Raw genomic sequence first — 18,609 nt, forward strand, 5'->3', positions numbered from 1 at the left:
TTTCATCAGATGTGTTAAGCCATATGAATCACATTTCAGGAAAACTAGGAAAGCTTAATATTAGGAAAAAATACTTCCTGCAGTAGAAGCAGAAACAATATAATAGGGATGCGTATATATTTTTTTCTATTTTACCTAATGAGGGAAATTTGGAGAGAGAACACTACTTCTCAAGCCCCCCGGCATCCTGTCTTTGATTTTTGGCACAGGAGCAGGACTGCTGTATGCTGTAGTGAGGTGTGAAAACCACAATTCATAAAGATGCTTTATTGGCCCCTTTCCAGAGAAGATCTAGATGTTCTTGGCTGGATTTCACAGGCATCAGGGTATATTTCTGAGTCATGCAGTGGTCTGTCTATCTCTGTAGTCCTTTTTTGCTGGAAAAGTGGTAGAGCAGCAATAGAGGAAGAGAGAGGGGGAAGTAGAAGTTGAGTTCTGAGTAGCACAAAGTAATGTGGACTGTATCGGCTCGGCCTAGGACTAGGTTTGGCAATTAGTGTCACTATTAGCTAAGATGATTTAGGGCAGCATAGTCCACGTTATCCCCACCTTCTTCTGTACACTCCTACCCAGATTTAGTGCCTGGGGTTACCTCTGTGGCAAGCAGTGCAGAAGTCCCAAAACTGGGATTTGGGCCTTCTGGTATAGGATGCACCAAGATAGCATCACTTCATCATTGAACATGAGGAGTTGGAAGAACACTACCAAAAACCAACAGATTTTGTCTGTTTTACTATACTGAAGCTGAATTAAGAACCAGGAGACCCTTTCTCAATTCATTTCAAAAGAAATGGCCACTTCTATCACCTATTTCACAATTCCTGAAGTGCCAGACACTAGGATGTTAGTAGCTCTAACCTTACCGTAGTCACCAGATATTTTGTCAGCACTGATTTAAGCCAGAACTGTACTTGCTCCCCTTTTTACAAAATCAATAATGGACATGTCTCAGCTGATGGGATGTATAGCCTTGGTCCTCAAAAATGGAGGGAAAATAACGATATTAGACAATTTTGCTACCAGTTCAGGAATCGTTGTTTACCAAAACACAATGATGGAATGGATTTGTATAAATAGAGAACCTGCTAAACTAGAGTCTAGGCAGGTTTTAATCCACAGTTTCCAAACATTGTCTGTCATAAGTGAGGAATCTGTGGAAGAGCGATAATCCTTATTTCTTCTCCTTATGAAGTTCACTGAAGCAAGATACATTTCAGTGGAGCCTAATTTCTGTGTAATGAAATGAGCTGGACTGACACAGAACTTGGCGAAAGGCATCTTTATCACTGATTGCCCTTTTCCAGAACAAAATCTGTGTTCAGAAACATGAAATTCTTTAGCGAAACCTCACTTTTTTCTATATTTCCCCAAAAGGTTTTAAACTAGAAGAGTGTTCACTGCTGAGGTACCTGTATTTATGGCAGCATAGGTAAGGAACAATGTGGTCTGACTGGGAAATCCAAGAGTGATTTTGAACAAGAAGCTGTATCCTATATTTTTAGGGTTAGAAAAAATAACCGGACTCTACGGTGATGTCATTGGCTAAAAAATACAGGGGATCCTGCCTTTGGGTCCACTCACAAGAAACTGAAAAATAACCGGAGAAGGGAATGGGCAAAGCTGTGCCCATTGGCACATAACGGAAGATGCACTCTGCCATGCTTGTGTCACCTATGGCACTTCACTCCTTTCACTCTGGACATACATTTTTACATTGTTTTCATATTTGCTTGTTTGGGGATTTTTTTCATTAGCCTATGTATGGATTTAGGGTATTTTTGGTTGTGGGAGGACAAATTGCAACTGCACTGGTATCACATTGATAAAGAAGTGTTGAGTAAACACTGTCTTTTGAATTAACTTTTGAAATAATGGCTAAAAATACAGGGACGCAGGTGCTGTCGTTTGGGATGACCATAAAAATGCCTGCCAACCATCTCGTACATCAGCATAAATGAGCTCTCCAATCTGAATATGTGTTTCCAGGGAGTTCCACAGAATGCAATGGGGAGTTTCCCTGAACTATCCAGACCCGTTGTACCAGATGGTACCGTATGGAAGTAACACTGATCCTTTGACTCTGTTGATTTCTAATTAGGTTTCTAGTAATTAATATAGTTTGCAGGCCTTGCATGAACTCTGCAGATTACCCATTCATGTAAATGATTAACTGAAAGGGGATTACTCCTGGCATAAGTTCAACCAAAAAGAATTTTCCAGCCCTGAAAATCTTCTTTGACAGACTCGTAGGTAGTAACAGGGAAAAAATATTAAGTTTGTATTTGTGTAATTTCATTTCAAAAAGAGTGAGTCGATAGAAGAGTGTTAAAAATATAAGCATGGTGGATATAAAGTTACATTTTCTGTGATACATCTTTCAATTATGATTTTTATGGATCAAAATTTCTAGGAAATCAAAAATGCGTATACAATATGAAATAGTATTTGGAAAAATCTACTTACCATTTTTATGATTTTATAATAAGTAAGGTCATTTCTGTCTTTGAGAATCATAACATGTTTTAAAAGTCCAGCCCCGTGGAAATGCTCTCAGACACATGGTCTGATTTATGGGTGGTCCTGTGTGCAGCCAGGAGCTGGACTCAGTGATCCTTGTGGGTCCTTTACAACTCAGGATATTCTCTGATTGTGTGATTTCACACTTTGTGTTTAGCAGCTTGGGCTAAAGGCTGAAATTCTCATAACTATAAAACATCAGTGGCAACGAGGGACACGTCACAGCCCTGCTCACGCCCAGTTCATCCAGCACAGGCACTTGCAAGATTATCCTGCCGAGTGTGCAGCCCCGTTAGCTCAAGCAGAGCCCACCTTTGCACATCAGCATCATAGCTCCGTTACTTTATTTTTTGTTATGTTTTAAAGTGTAAAGGTACAATCAAAAGTTAAAATTTCCCTCAGCCTTTCCACCCATGAGTTTAAGGGGACTGTTTTAAGGTTATTCAGAGGAATATGCATTTCTGAACCCAAAGTTTTCTCTGGTTTAGCATATTGTCAGTGCCTTTTCAAACACCTCCTGTGATCAGCCTATGGCTATACATAAATTCTGAATGAAACGATTGGCCTTAGTTTTCCTAACCCAGTGAAATCTACTTTAAACAGCTGCCTCAGGACCAACCGTAGGCTGATATTCCATTGGAAGGCCAAATATTTATTTTGTGGGAAACGATGAGAATACTCAGATACTTTGGACCAAATTTAATCCTCAGGCACGCACGCTGATCTCAGTGTGGGGATGTTTGGAATGGGTTTGCTCCAGGGAACTGTCAGCGTCGCACAACGTTTGTGATGGTGTGAGACACAGAACCAGTCCGCATCCAGTTAGTGGGTGACACGGATATTGTGGGGCTGGCAACATCAGCACCAGCGGAAAGCTTCGCAGCTGTGGAGACGAGTTATAAGGCGTCAGAACCGAAAAAAGGTGGAGGATGAAGAAAGGGAAGAGACAGAACAGGAGGGGAGCTGTGGGGAGCATGGTGTGGTCTGGGAAAGGTGAACCAGGTACTGGAGCAGGCCCAGCACCAGCTAACCTGGCTCTGGCCAGGTCGGCAATGCCAGTAAGCATTTTTCCATCCCTAGCAATTTCTTGGCCCATGCGGTGCCTACTTCACCAAGGCAGCCTACAGCAAATCGAGCCAAGCGGGAGCACGCCGCGGAAGCTGCTGCAGGCAGGGACGTTCGTGCAGAAGGTGGGAAGAGAGCAGCAGAGGTGCGTGCTAAGGGACGGGAGGAAGAAATAACATCGTGGTGACTCAGTCCCCTCCTACAGAGAGTGCTGGCTGCGCTGGGCGTGAGTAAAGCTGGGAAAGGGAGCAGCCTTAGGGGGAAGTAAACAAGGGTCGCTGTGTTAGTGCATGCTACAGGACTCAACATTAAAAATCCCTAGCAGATAAATATCCAAAGACATTACATTCTGTGTAAATATTGAGCCAAATGCCTACCTGGTATAACTGCAGTGATTGCACGACAGCAAGCATTCTGTGTCACTGTAACCAGGTGTGTGGTGTTTAGCTGCCAGCCGGGTTAAACCACAACACCAGGGGCTTGGGGGGTTGATTTTCTTATATGGATAAAAAGGGCCATTGAAAACAGAGTTGCTACCTTGCTTGAGCTGCATTGAAAGACACACTACTAAAGGGAGAGGAAATCCCCAAAATGATACTCAGTGATTAAGTACATAGAATATAGGATTTCAGTGTTTGCAAATCCTTTTTTTCAAATGAACTTGTGGCACTAATCCTCTAATGGCATTATTTCTTTGGAATATATGCCGGATTAAGGAGTCACAATGAGGCAAAGTACAAAAATCCACATTAATCTCTCACCAGTGGATGCTGTGTGGGATGCAACTTTAACTGTTTTGTTCCAAAATCGGTTCTGTTCCTATCTTTGCCCCAGGTCTACCCAGAGGGAGGTACAGCTATAAACAAATGTGACACTGGGCACTTGGCAGATGGTCACAAACCATGTCGCTGGATACAAAGGGGAAGGCGCTTATTATTTTTAAACTGCAAAAGCTGAGCCTGCCCGTGACGGACTGAGGGAAGTAGATGCGCGGCTCCGTGGGGCAGGAGCAGGACAACTCTTCAGCAGCACGCCGTGGAGGAGACAACAACGGATGTGGCACAGCCTGGTCTGCCAGCTAGCAGGGGCCTGGCTGGGACTGCCGTCGTGTATGTTGCATGTTCCAGGCACAACCTGCCTGTTGCAAAGTAACACTCGTGTTTTCAGCCCTTGCTCTAGTCATCCTGCCGTGCTCAGGGGTAACCCTGCTGTCCCCTCATCCTGCATAGGATGTTGAGAAAGGTAAAGATCTGATTTCGAGGAAGTGAAAACTAGGTCACTGCGAAACTGTGTGTCCCTTCTCAGCAGATTGCAGGGATGCTGTCCTGGTGCCAGGAGGTATTTTTGCTATCGTCCAACAGCCTGAAGTGGTGAAAGAACTTCTGAATGGGCAAGGTGTCACCTAACGCACTGATGTCAGAGCACTGAAGCTAGCCCAGCCTAACCACTGTGACGGCTAAGGATTTAACACACTTAAGGATTTCCCTGGTCCCAGGGACCAGAGCTTATCAGATATTCCCCTGCCAGCTTCCCATCAAACGCCGCAGGCCAGTGGAGCCTGGCACACGGGCACAAACAGGGGTTGCCTTGCCTCCGTCTCATCCCTGGCCGTTCCTTTGTCAAGCACAGCGTGGAAAGTGGAAAGAGAACAGCCAACACTACAGCCGACTTGGAGATCCTTCCTGGCTGGGAATGGAAGTGTGCCCCCCGCTCCTGCAGGAAAAGACTGCCCATCGCAGTGTTTTGTGCATCTTTTCCTACCGTAATCGTTTCCCCATGTAGTACTTCTCACGGGCAGGAGGATTTTCCTGCTGTGCACTTTAAGTTTCTCCTCTTTAAATCTTATCCTGCTGGCTCCTGGCAGCACCCATGCCTCGTTCAGCTGGGTCTGAATCATTCCTACGTTGACACATTGAGTCAAGTCGTCCTCAGGCTGCTTTCCCGAACCGTTGGGTTTATTGACCAGAGTTATCACTCCCCACCAAAGCACTCCACTTTGCATATGTCTCCGGTGTGTACACGGCAGAGGAAGGCCCAAGGCATTGAAGGAAGTGTAAGTGGTGTCGGAACAGGTGGAGACCCGGGAGAGCAGGAAATGGAGAGTCTGCCCCGTAAGGGGAGACGAGAAGTATTTGGGTGGCTTAGGCTACATAAGTGAAGACACCGTAGGTTAGAAAAAATCACCGAAGCCAAACAGACTCAGGGTAAGCGACCACGAGCATGTTTAAGCTAGAAAACATAACACTTACTGTTACAGAACTCAGATTCTAGGGTAGATGGACAAAAATGGTATAGTGCAGTTTATCTATATGACGTGTTGCACGATTACCCCATAAAGCCGTGTCATGCTGCTGCCTACAAGCAGCCTGCACGGGACAGCACAGCAGGACCTCTCCCCCCGTCTCATTGCCCTGCAGTGCCAGGAGCGAGCTGTCTGGGTGCCTTTCTCCTACAGAGCTGTGCAACGCCCGGTGGCACGGCACGCAGCCCTTCTGACCGGTATGGACAAAAGGGGTGGGAAAACAAAGAGCTTTTCTTCAGGTGCACTGCAACCTGATCGGTGAGGTGGCTCGGCCCCTTCCAGCAGCAGCTGTCAGGGCCAGGCAGTGGTTGGGGTGCAGCATCGAGGGCTGTGCTGCCGCTTCCTGGCTTCTCCCCCGTCGGTGGCCCGAGCTGGGACATGGTCCGGGCGTTCAGGTGGCTTCTCGGCTGTCCCCCCAGCAAGGAGAGGCCGGCTGATTTCTTCAGAAGGTCGTGAAGGGGAACAGAGGCAGCAGGAAGGAGCCCGCAGACCTGTCATGCACAACTGCTGCTACCAGGCTGGTGAAGACAGAAACTCTTGAAAGAAAAGTATGTGGAAAGTCCTGTTAGGGAACGGAGCGAGGTTCTGTTTGCATGTCATGGCTCTCTTCTGCAAGCCCTGAGAGTGCTGCAAGAGGTGAAACAAATCCTCAGGTGTACCAATGGAAAAAACAGGTATGTGTTTGTGTCTACTTAGAATAATACTGTTCTACAGCATGAAAAGCAGCCAGGGTAACATCTCTGTGCTTTGCTTTGTACAACGTCTGTGCTTTATTTGAGAAATACAGCTGCGATAGGCTATTAAGAGCAAGCTTAAAACAACGCATAAGTTTTTTGTAAGTGCTCTGCCCTTGAACACTTGTATCATAGCAGATTAACTTCCAGCGTGAGAAAAAATGCATACGTGTGTGCTGCTGCTGCCAGTGACACTGTATTTATCAATTATTGAAGTGATTGAGTTCGTGTGCTCTGGGGATGACAGCGGATGGCGCGAGGGGTTCAGTGTGCAGCTCTGTACCGGGGGCTGTGAGCACGGGGATCTGCTCACGAGCCCTGACCCCCGTCCTTCCCCTGCAGTCACTGGCACACAGCAGGGTTCAGTACGTCCCCCTCCCACCCAGGCTTCACACAGCAGAGTCAGTGATGGCCTGCTAGGTTTGCACGAGTCACTGCCCGGTTAAAAGCATGCGTGTGCAGGTAAGTGCTAGAATTAGACCTGGAGAAGGAGTGTTATATTAACGTTTAGAGAAAAACAAAGCAGCTCAGAGCCAGCAGGCGATGATACAGTGTGTAGGATAAACAGAAATAAGGAAATAATATATAAAAAATATTATAAAGTTAAACTTTAATTTACCTTACAATGAGTCACTGAAATTGAGGTCATTATAGCACTGAACTTTTTCAAACAAGTTGTCTGGGGGGGCTTGTTTTTTTTCTTCCCAGCATTGGCACGCTCCCAGTGTTCAGAGCTGCAATATCTGGTTGTTTTCTGCACTATCACCTCAGCTTTGCTGTAAGGTTAATGGGGCTTCATCAGCTTGTTCCACCCTGAGCTGGGAGAGTTTAACGTTGTTTGGGCAAAGATGTCCTTGTACTCCCTGCTGCACACCTCCTCCTGTCACCTTCCTGACCGCTGGACTGGCATTTGGCATGGGTTGCTCCGGTGCCAAGCTTACTTAGCATTCCCTCAGACCGGGGATCTTTCATTTGGCCGTAGGGGAAGCAGCAGGTTTATCCCTTCAGCACCCAGTGGCCTCAGGAGCAGTCTGCATTAACAGGGCAGCAGGGAGAGATACCACTGAGTCTGCTGTGCAGCTGCTGAGCCTCAGCAGGTCCTTTGGAAGGAGGGGAAATGAGTTCAGAGACTAGTCCACTAAACAGTGATACCAATGTTAGTGTGGAGGGGAAGGTAGGAAATTCTCAATACATCTGCTGTTGTGAAAGAGGGTAGGGAAGAGTGAACGTTACTAAAGCCGATTCCTTCTCTGTCTGCTCATCCCCCAAAAGGAGACACTCAGGGCTGCCAGACCAAGAATAAAGAGGACATCCCAAAGAGTTCCCCATTTGACTTTGTTATAAAACAGTTCCAAGGGAAGAGATCCTCTTCTGGGAAAAGGAAAGAGCAGCCTTCAGCCATCAAAAAATTCTTCAGTGGCTTTGACTTTGGGAAATCTGAAGGCAAGGACGGAGGGGAAACTGAAGAAACAGAAAAAAACAACTGCAGTGCTGATGATCAGAGTGAGAAGCAAGATCTCTCTTTAAACGGTAATGTTGATACAGTAAAGAAATCCAGGTGCATGTGTGTACATTTTAATTTCATAATCATTTGCTTTTCTTGCTAGCCCAAATGTTGTATTTGCTGCCTATAATTTATTCTTTAGCCAGAATTTGCTTCTGATTGAAACATTATGAAGGATGTGCCCTCTAATTTAATAGGTGCCATGCAAGGAGTGGGACCCATGTTGCTGAGGAGGGATAAAGCTTTTGGGTGACCTCCCTCTTGATTTCCAATGTGAGAGGTCAGTGCTGGAGTCAGCTCATTAGCTGCAGAGCTTATTTGGTTTCAAAGCCAAGCTTTGAGCAGTAGCTTGGCTTGTTGTATTTAAGATTGGTCTCTGTCCACCCTGCTGCTAAAGCAATCTGAAGACAACAAGAGCAGATGTCCCTTACCCTTGGCACTCGTGAGGGGGAGGGGAAGGCAATGGAGGTTCGTTAGGAGTCTCATTTTATGCACACACGAGTATTCTTTGCATCCACACCAGAAAAAATGAAGGTCTTTTTAAAAAGATGCTGGAAGGTGAGGTTTTAAATCCCATCCTTTGTCCTGAGAGTTTTGGGTAGCGTGGGGAAAACAAGGAGAGGACAGGTACTGTGAGTGGGGTTACTATTTTGTGTAGTTTGGGGCTGTTTGATTGTTTCTTTTCCAGCTATGGACATTAGATGAAATTACAATTTTTTTAAAGGATTTAGTAAAGAGTGTAAATGCAATTTTTCTTTCTGTACAAACTGTGCGGGGGAAGAACGTAAGGAAAGCAGGAACTGCCTTAAGCGGACAATGTATGAAAATGAACACAAGCTGTTACAAGGCAGGAGAAGATCACTACGCAACTGCAGGGCCGCTTGGTTCTCACTGTCCAAGTGCAGACTGTACTCCAGCAATATGGCACGCAGAGGTGGTTGTATGACTTGTGCATCCAGATAGCTGCAGCCCTGAGTTTTGCAAGAATTTCGTGTGCTTGAGCTAGTGGTGCAAACATCCACTGGCATAGGTAGCACAGAGATGTGCAAGGAAGATTCTTTTCTCACTGTGCATCAGGAGCTTTGTACTGATCTGGTCTACAGCAATCTTACTGCTCAGGTTGTTGGTCCGTATTGATCAAACATAGAACCCAGTTTACTGGCAGGTTTAGTTAATTTTGCAAAGTGTTCACCTGGCAGCCACAGACAGGTTCTACATGTTGGGTTAGTTGCAGGGTTAACCAGGACCCTATTTCTTTGTTACTCAGATGGCCCTTCACATCCCGTTTCTGAAGCGGAGTCACCATCTGGTGAGCAGAGATTTAACCAGTTCATGCAGAAACTGGGAAAGGAACCCAACAGCAAGAATCTGGATCTAAACAATTGTGCATTAAGTGCAGCAGATGTAACAGAGCTGGGTAAATATGCACTTTACTCAACTAGACGCTTCGTATATTTCTTTAATTCTTATTTGCCTATTCAGTAGTTCACTCTCCTCTTTTCCTTTCCCTTTCTTTTATATCAGGCCTGGCTTTATTTAACATTCCATCTGGTGGTCCCAGCTCCCTGAGAAATGTTAATTAATGAATTATATTAATTATGTAATATATATAAATATTAAAACCACGCAAGTCTGTGAAGTAGGAGAATGTCCTTATGCTCAAACTACTGATAAGAAAATACAGAATGTCATGATGTTATAGTGCGGTATTGGTTTAAGAAAGCATCTCTGTATTAAGATGTATTCACACACAGGGTTTGTAGATAACATGCAAACAGAATGCATTTTTATTTTATTTTATTTTATTTTATTTTATTTTATTTTATTTTATTTTATTTTATTTTATTTTTTCTTCAGCTTCTTTACTGCCATTTCTCCCAGAGCTGGAGGAGATCAGCCTGTCCTGGAATGGTTGCGTTGGAGGGGCCCTGAAAGCCCTCACTGTGCAGCTCCATCATGTGAACCTGTTACGAGTCCTTCGACTTAACAACTGCAGGCTGACAGCTGAGGATGTCACCTCCTTAGGTACAGGATGGCATTTACATTTACTTCCAGACGGCTGGGGCGTAATGTAATCCTCCTCGTCTCTTACCATATCCTACCTCTGCTGCTTCCACACTGGACAAAATAAACTCCCACTGTGGGAGGTTAGAAAGAAGTTGGGTTTATGTGTAACCTCATGCATTTGAGTGGCTCTGCCGAGTTCATTGCTCAGATTGTGAAGCTGTCTCATTAAGAAGGGAACAGAATTCAGTCCCATTTGGAGAAAAAGCATGTTTTCCATCTGGATTAGTATTTTTTTGGCTACTTTTGATATCTAATGGTAGACAGAAGGACTGAAACAAGCTGTCAGTCATAATAGAGTCAGCTTAGGACTTCATGCTGCAGGACAGATGCAGTGCTCATCACAAAATATTTGATGGTCTTTTGGAGGAGACTTAAAACCAGAAGTGCTGCCTCAGAGCTTTTTAACTTGTTTTTTGTGAGTCTTGGAGAAACTTATTCTTCCCTTACTTCTTTGCTTGGAGTGCCTGCAGCCCTGCAAAGCATGAGATGTAAAAGTTTTAACAGTGGTGTTATGCACTCAGGTCCTGATGCTGAGTCACTTACCTCTGGGCCTGGAGTTTACTACTGGGGTGGGTCTGTGATAGTTATCTGAAAGAAGGGCAAACTCGACCAACTAAGTTATTCTAGAAACCTACTGTTTATTTTGCAAGTTCTGAAAACTGGTCTGAGTTTAAAGGCTGTTTTTTTCTGTCATTCAAATCCAAGCTTTTTTCAGCAAATATGTAGAAATAAAACAACATATATGGTAATAGCTCAAAAGTGGGTCATGCTATCTGTTGGGGAGGGAAAATCCATCTTTGCAAAAGCTGGTGAAAAAAATTGGTCTGTTTCTGATGAGGGCAAAAGCTGTGTTTCATTTTCTATTGGATTTTTTCAAACATTTCTTTCTTTTTCAGCCCCCTTTCTCATTCTTTCTTTTCCCTTTGAGTTTTATTGGTTATATTTTCAACTAATTTATTCTGTCTGCTTCTTCCATGCTGTTTCCTTCCCCCTTGGCTTGGTCTCTGCTGAGACAGATGCAAAACTGATCATAGGATTTGAATTTCCAGTCAAAAAATTTGATTCCCTTGAGACGTGGAATGACAACAGTCTGTTTGCATTGATCTGCCTGCAATTTTAAAAATAACACACATGTTTAGGCCAATACTGCCTGTTTGACCTTGTCTATCCATCTGTGGAAATGCATTCGTTTGTGGAATCTGTGTATTCTGCTTGGAAATAAATGCCTCAGATATAACCATAATATCAACCTCTCCGATCTGATTGCTCTGAGCTGTGACTGTAAGAGGTGGTAGGAAGCCATTCCTGAAGTTATCGTCCCTTATTTATCTTCTGGGTGGAAAATGTGTCTGGAATGCTAGTTCCCACATCAAACAGAAACAGGCTGTGCTGCACAGGGAAAGCCATTTCTCAGCTGTAGAGCATTGCTCAGTATTCAAGATTGAGGAAATCACTTAAAATAAATGAAAGACAAAAAGATAAAAAATAAGATGTATTTTTCTCTCAAGCCTGGATGTTCACTTACAACAGCAGAAATCATTATTTTTGTATCAAGAAACTTCTGTGAGGAATTAGTTATGAAAACATACAGACAAGAAATGTTCTTCTTATTAAAATATAATTCTCAGTTTTTAGGCTGCTGATGAGGTTTTAGATCAATGATTTATGTATGACACTTTGAAATTGCATTTGCATATGGTCTGATTAATTGAAATGGGGTTAGGAGAATGTACATCTGCCTCTCCCCTCTGCAAAGGAATTTAGGAATTTGGATTTTGCAGTGGATATTTTAGTATTGCAAAGAAGTCCTAACACAGTTCCAGTTGGCTGGTGTCATGTCTGGAAAAGGCTCATTTTTCTGAATAGAGTCAAAATTGGTGCTGCCTGCCTTGAAATCCTGGGAAAGTTAGTTTGGGTCAAAACAATGCTTATCTTGATTCCTTATGAAGTGAGTTGGAAATTCCTGCCAGAACCAAACCTTTCAAGTTTCAGAAATAGCAATGAGAGGACTTCTTTCATCCCATCCAAAATGACCTGGAGACGCAGTACAGAGGATGCTGGGAGCTTGCCAAATAAAATAAGGAAAAACTATACAGGACGGTAAATTCAGACTTGTCGCTTCCCTGTAGACTAGACTTTCTGGGTCGTGGCACAGGTCTGCAATGATAGGCAAGCAGTCTGAGGAGTATTTGGGAACCTGGATAAATATCAGGTCTGCGTGTGCTATGACAGTAACTTGTGATCTATATTGCTCCTTAGACAAGGTGAGAATTTGTACAACATTGCTGCAGGAGCGTGGCATATACCGATTTTCCTATCAAACCATATAAAATATAATAATTTGAGAATTAAATGGCTAACTTTCCCCTTTTATGTATTCAAAGACCGTATTTTTGTCTTGCACTGAAATTGATATTTAGAATGAATCACCTTGGACTTCTATTACAGGAGAGGCATTTGGAATTGTTCCTCAGCTTGAAGAACTGGATTTATCATGGAACAGTAATATAGGTGGAAAACTATCACTCCTGACAAAAAAACTCCCAAAAGGATGCAAGATAAAACTTCTGAAAATTACAGATTGTAACCTGACAGCAAAGGATGGAGAATCCCTTGGTAAGTGTATCTACATAGCTAGACTGAATGACTGACTTCACAGAAACGTAATTCACTTGAGTTAGATGATGGCTGTAATTAGGTCAATATTAGTCGAGAGCTATTTATTTCGTGCTTAGCATTATAACAGCATTTACCACACAGTATTGATATTTAACACACTTTCTTCCAAAGAATATTTTTCTTCCTAATCACATGAGGGAGGATTGAGCGGAAGAATAGCTGGATCTAAACCACAGTCTGGCTGGCCCAGTGGTCCACGATTGCTGCATCCTTTGAGACCCCGAGCAAGTCTTGTAAACCAGCACTTCCAACACTGATTACTTGAAGTTAAACAGCTGAATAAGTAGTTAGCTGTGGGATGGAAAGGAATGACTGAGGGGTAGGAGTTTAGGCTGAGCTGGCATTCAGTTGCCATTCCTCCCCTCTTTCTTTCTACCATAGCTTAATCCTTTATGTTTTTTTGATCTGATTCCGTGTTTTAACAGATTTTCTCCCTAAAAAGAATTCCCCATGCTCTGTTCTGATCTCCAGTGCAGGAAATGGCTCATATGCAACATATAGTTCTGTATCTTTTCATTATAAATTTTTATTTCCCCTTGTATTCCCGCCTTTTATTCCCCTGTATTTTTTCTTACCGTCTTGTATTTTTTCATATTTTTTTCATATAGTTTTTTCAGTGATTTTCTTGATTCCTATCCAATTCCTGTTTTGCTGCATTTTTTGGTAGAACAGAAACTGAATAAGCCTAAACCACACATATAGGCAAACCCAGCCTGCCTCTTCCTGTTTGTCAGGGTGTTATTTTTTTCTAAGGTTCATCTGTGTATTCCAGAAAATTACCAATTCAGTTTTTGTTTTTGTTTTCCAGCTGAAATACTAAACGTGATCCCAAACCTTGAAGTATTAGATCTCTCCATCAACAAACACATTGGCTGCAGCATGAAGGTCATTGCTCAGGATCTGAAAAATGTGCCAGGCCTCAAAGAGTTAAACTTGCACATGTGTGGATTAAAGCAAGACAGCCTCCAGGGCTTAGGTTAGACTTCACATTCAGAAAGACTTTCATTCTGAATAAACTGTACATCTGAAACCCATTTAAGAAAGGCAGCGAGGTGGGGTTTTGCTGAAGGTTTGGCAGTATTAATGGGCAATGCTTATTTGCTGTTTGAGGATTGATAAAAGACTGCAGAGACTTTCAGCAGGAGTAGCATTTATCTTCCCTGAGCTCAAGCTTAAAAAATCAGTGGGGAGAGTCACCTTCCATGCCATTTATCTGAGACACATCTTAGGGTGGATTAATGACTCTCTGGACATGCGTCCTCTCTCTCCAGACAGAACATAGGCAAGGGCACAGACAGGCTAGCTAACTTTTAAAGAGCTAATCCTGCTCTCAGAGGGGAATCCAAATTTACCATTTTCACTTAATGAGTGTCCAGTGAAGCCGTATGAGATGGGCTTATTATCTGTGGCTCTCCCTAGTGGAGGTCTTGTCCGTAAGACAAAACAGCTGGCACCAATTAGCACTTCCAGTCATCATTTCAGCAAAATGTTGAGGACTGAATGGATCTAGGGGATGAATTAGCCTCACCTTCACCTGCTCTTTTAGAGAAGAATGGAGTTGCATGGATGGGGAAGCTTTGCAGTATTATTGTTATGTCTGCTGTGTTTATACGTTGAAGCTTAGTGTAAGAGCTTTGACTTCAATAGCTGGTGCAAACTTTGACATTAAAGTAAATAAATGCTAAAGCTGTGATCTGTGCTATTGCACCAGCCAGTGACCAGCATGCTGCCTTTTCCATTTCAGATGCTGCCTTACAGCACCTTGCAGAGCTAAGGAAATTAGACATATCATGTAACAAAGAGATCGGTGGTAGCTTCAAAGATGCAGCAGCTCATTTGGCCAACTTGAAAAATCTTGAAGTCCTTGATCTCCACCAGTGCTGTGTAACAGAAGAAGATGTAAATGTTTTGTGTAAGGACATTTTAAGGAAATTCTTTACAAATGTATGGTTTTGACTTCTGAAAATACCTCAAAGGCATAAGAGATTCTGCCCAACCTAGTCTAACAGGTCTCAGTACAGTTTTTGCTAGGCAGTTCTGGAAGTGTTTATTTTTAAGTTATTGTACACTCACTAAAACCAATATAGAATAATCATATTAATATAGTTTCAGTTAGCAGTGATGACTTTTGGAAATAACCCCCCCATCTTATTTAATGTTAAATTCGCTACTTTTCCATCTAGGAATTTCAGCCAGGGAAATTTCAAGAGGAAGCTGTGTCCTGACAACCTTCCATACACTGTAATACCTAATTTCTTAAGCATTCCTACTGAAAATGTCAAGGCTGTTCATGGAGTAAAACATTACTCATCATACCATTGAGTGTCAAAACCTGGCCTTGACTTTTGGATTGATTTATAAAGACAAGTAATGATGTCACTCAAATTTATAACTACATATTTGTCCTAGATCAGTGACTGTCTAACAAATATTTATTGTTTTCAAAGCCCAGGTGATACCTTTACTCTCCAGTCTTCAAGAGCTGAATTTATCTTCTAATAAAAATGTAGGAGTCTCATCTGCTCCTCTTCTTGGCAGACTCAGATTTTTACCAAAGTTGAAATCTGTGGCCATCAGCAATTGTGGTTTAGGTGAAGAGTCCTTTTCATCACTAGGTAAGAATTTTTTTTTTTTTTTTTTTTTTTTAAAGTGTGTCTTGTTGTGGGACAAAGATCTTAATTCTGTTGGCTGAACTCCAGAGATAATGGTTACGTCATACTACGTGTCCTGAGTAGAAAAGTAATTGTCTCTCTTGTGATGAAATCAGTGCTTCTTGGGATCTGGTTGCAAGGGAAGATCATTGTATGTCTTCCCCCGTTACACCTGCTTGGATGAAGTCCTTTTAGTCCTTTGTCTGGTAGTGAGCTTTCATATACTGCCTAAGTATATGATTCCTCAGAAGAGGAGGAGGCAGAACAAGGTTTTATATTATGCTGGAATTACAATTTGGTTGTAAGACTGCAATCATTACATTTATAACAGAGGGATCTGTTAGTTCCTGTGCATTGTACAGTTACGGTATATTTTGTGCTGTTTATTGGTCACATTGAAACCCATAGTAAAACTCGACTTCCTTCAGCAGAAGCAGCATCAAGCTAAACTGCTGTGAGGTCCCCGCAGGAAGAGCACGATATTTATATCATTACAATTATGTAAGGATGACATCATGGAAATCAGTGCTGTCAAAAGATACCGTGCATTTCACCTTCCAAGGTGAATTACAGTAAAAAATTGCTGGTTTTAAATGGATTTAAAATGTTGTAAAAATGAGCAGTTCTACTAAATAGACTTCAGTGGGATGAGGTTGTAAATGTAAAGAGAAAGGCAAGAAAACTCTTTGGAGTCCTTAAAAACCCTTGTTACATTGTTTAATGAGCATAGGAGGTACGTTTGGGGGATCTTTTTGAGGGGTGAGGGAGTTGGTCTGACTTTTATTAAGACAAAATAAATCATTCTGAGCACAAGTAGGCAGCCTATTAGGAGCTTATTTGCAGGTGAATTGCCGGTGAGATGTCTATTGAGGCCATGTTGTTTTCTCTTAGTAAGCAGAAGTTGCTGGTCTTAATCTTTTCAGCTGAGGCTGCCCTTCACCTTCCTGAACTGGAGATATTAGACCTTTCTTGGAATAAGTGCGTTGGTGGCAACCTAAAGCTGCTTTTGGGAGCACTAAAGCTTGCAAGAGAGATTCAAGTGTTAAGACTGAGCAGCTGTAACTTGGTGGCGGAAGATTTGGCACTTCTAAGTACGTATGACATGGTATTTACTAGCAGTCAAGGACCCAGTGCATGTAGACCACAATTCAGAAGGGACTTGTTCCATGTGCTGAGCACGTTTTTGCATAAATCAAATGAAAAGATGGAAAATACAGCAGTATTTTTCCCGGAAAGGGTTTTCATTTTGCTGAAAGCTGTGTGCCCTGTTACATGCACAGTGCAAAAACTGAAAATGATAAAAATGCAAAGAATCACCCTTGCAGTTTTATGTATTAATACAAAACTGCAGCACTTGGAAAAAATGTAGGGTTTGAGTCTGTTTTTTATATCAGATGTTTAAAGCTGCCACTGAGGAGTTTTATTTTGCTCAATTGCTCTTTTTGGGTTAGTAATTTATGAGAAATGTTCATGCTGACAGCTAGTAAAGCAGGCACTACCAGCTCTCAGTCCATTAGGTATGTTTCTAGAGTCAAACTGTTGTGGGAGAATTAAAATAGTAATATTTAACCTACTTCTCAGCAGCTAAGAAACTCTGGAAAATGGGAACCCAATGAAGGAATAAATTTCAGGATCCTTTAAAAAATATATTTATTTTAAAGCCATCCCTGTGATTCTATGGGCCTGGCTCATGAGTTTTGAGTGTCTGAAAATGGCAATAGCTGCGCAATAGCTATTGAGGCCCTGTAATCTGAAGGCTGGTGGAATAAAGCCTGAACATTTTTGACTTTATAAACATCACCCTTGACAGGTGGCTCTTTTGCTAATTATACATTAATGATCCCAGCTCCCTTTAGGGTATATTAGGTCCATTACCCTCCCATAGTGAGAGGTGGCTGTTGTAATCATGCAGCGTTGCAGAGTTTTGCTTTTCTCTTTCTAAATCTCCCTGTAAAGCCTGCCTACCTATTTTAATTAGCACTTCATATAACCTCCAACTGACTCAGAGGTGTTCAGATTGCCATACAATTTTAACCTGACACTTCTGTTCCTTTGGAACTGTCTGTGTTTTAAATATTGTACGCACCTTCAGCTGTGATAAAACAGTCCTTCTGAGAACAACAGCAAGCGATTGGCATGTTGTACGTTGCCAAGGAGTTGATCCTTGCTGTTTGACTGCAGAAAGGCTCTAAATAATATGGTATTAAAACACTCCTCTTCTTACTTATAAGCTTTTAAAGCAATTGCTAGGATGTATTGATTTTGTTTGTGTGTGTCATTTCTTGCAGCGTTGCTGACGCAGGATGGCCATCTCGCCAGACTACGGAAGCTGGATCTGAGTTATAATAACAGCATCTCTGACGAAGGGTGGATGGTTTTCTGTCACGGCTTAGCAGCATTCAAAGAACTCTCAGAGCTGGATGTCAGCCTTCGCCCTTCGTCCTGCCGTGACTGTGGGACATGGTTCGGTGAGCTGCTAGCAGCACTGACAAAGCTGCCTGCACTGGCAGAGCTGGGGATGCAAAGATGGGTCCTTTCAGAATCACAGCGGCAACAATTGGAAAGCTTTAATCAAGACAACAAGAGAAACATTCGTTTTGACTGCTGATGGAGGTTGAAGGTTTCTGGAAAGCCATTCACAAGCAGCATATGAACTAAGCATTGTGTGTCTTTGACTTAGAAAACTGCCCAGTTTTGAATAATCTCTTCTCATGAGAGCTCTTGAAATAGTTCCAAATTATATAAAACAGTTATTTAACCTTCTGCATACACAGATCCTTCCATTTATTAACGTATTCTTTCAGATTCTCTGAGCCATTCTTACGCTGCTATGGTGACACTACTATATATGCCTAATCTTCTTGTGAATGCTACAATGACTGATGGCAAAAGAGCAATGACGATTTCAGGTAGACACACTGCAGGCTTGCCAGTGGAAGCAAGTGGCTGGGGTATGCACTGATGCAGACAGATGGGCAGTGTGATTATAGCCTCATGCCTATAAGGAAAATGCCTCTAATGTAAAGATACTTGAAACCTCTATGTTTTAAAATTTGGCTTCTTCTTCCCCAAAACTTCTGCCCCTTTGTG

General features: G+C 42.6%; 1 protein-coding gene across 2 annotated transcripts; it reads left to right on the top strand.

The window, feature by feature from the left end:
* Positions 1-5,057: 5,057 nt before the first annotated feature.
* Positions 5,058-18,162, top strand: LRRC31 (leucine rich repeat containing 31). Of its 2 annotated transcripts, XM_035335075.1 has the most exons (10): positions 5,058-6,558; positions 7,891-8,148; positions 9,390-9,539; positions 9,980-10,147; positions 12,638-12,805; positions 13,677-13,844; positions 14,613-14,780; positions 15,316-15,483; positions 16,443-16,610; positions 17,808-18,162. In XM_035335075.1, the coding sequence occupies exons 1-10, from the start codon at positions 6,546-6,548 to the stop codon at positions 18,125-18,127; spliced, it is 1,749 nt and encodes a 582-aa protein (XP_035190966.1). In that variant the 5' UTR covers positions 5,058-6,545; the 3' UTR covers positions 18,128-18,162. The 2 variants fall into 2 exon arrangements, with proteins under 2 accessions (XP_035190966.1, XP_035190967.1); XM_035335076.1 differs by lacking the exon at positions 5,058-6,558 and having other exon boundaries at positions 7,801-8,153.
* Positions 18,163-18,609: the final 447 nt, after the last annotated feature.

This window comes from Oxyura jamaicensis, chromosome 9 (genome assembly GCF_011077185.1).
Source record: "Oxyura jamaicensis isolate SHBP4307 breed ruddy duck chromosome 9, BPBGC_Ojam_1.0, whole genome shotgun sequence".
In the NCBI taxonomy this organism is placed as follows: Eukaryota; Metazoa; Chordata; class Aves; order Anseriformes; family Anatidae; genus Oxyura; species Oxyura jamaicensis.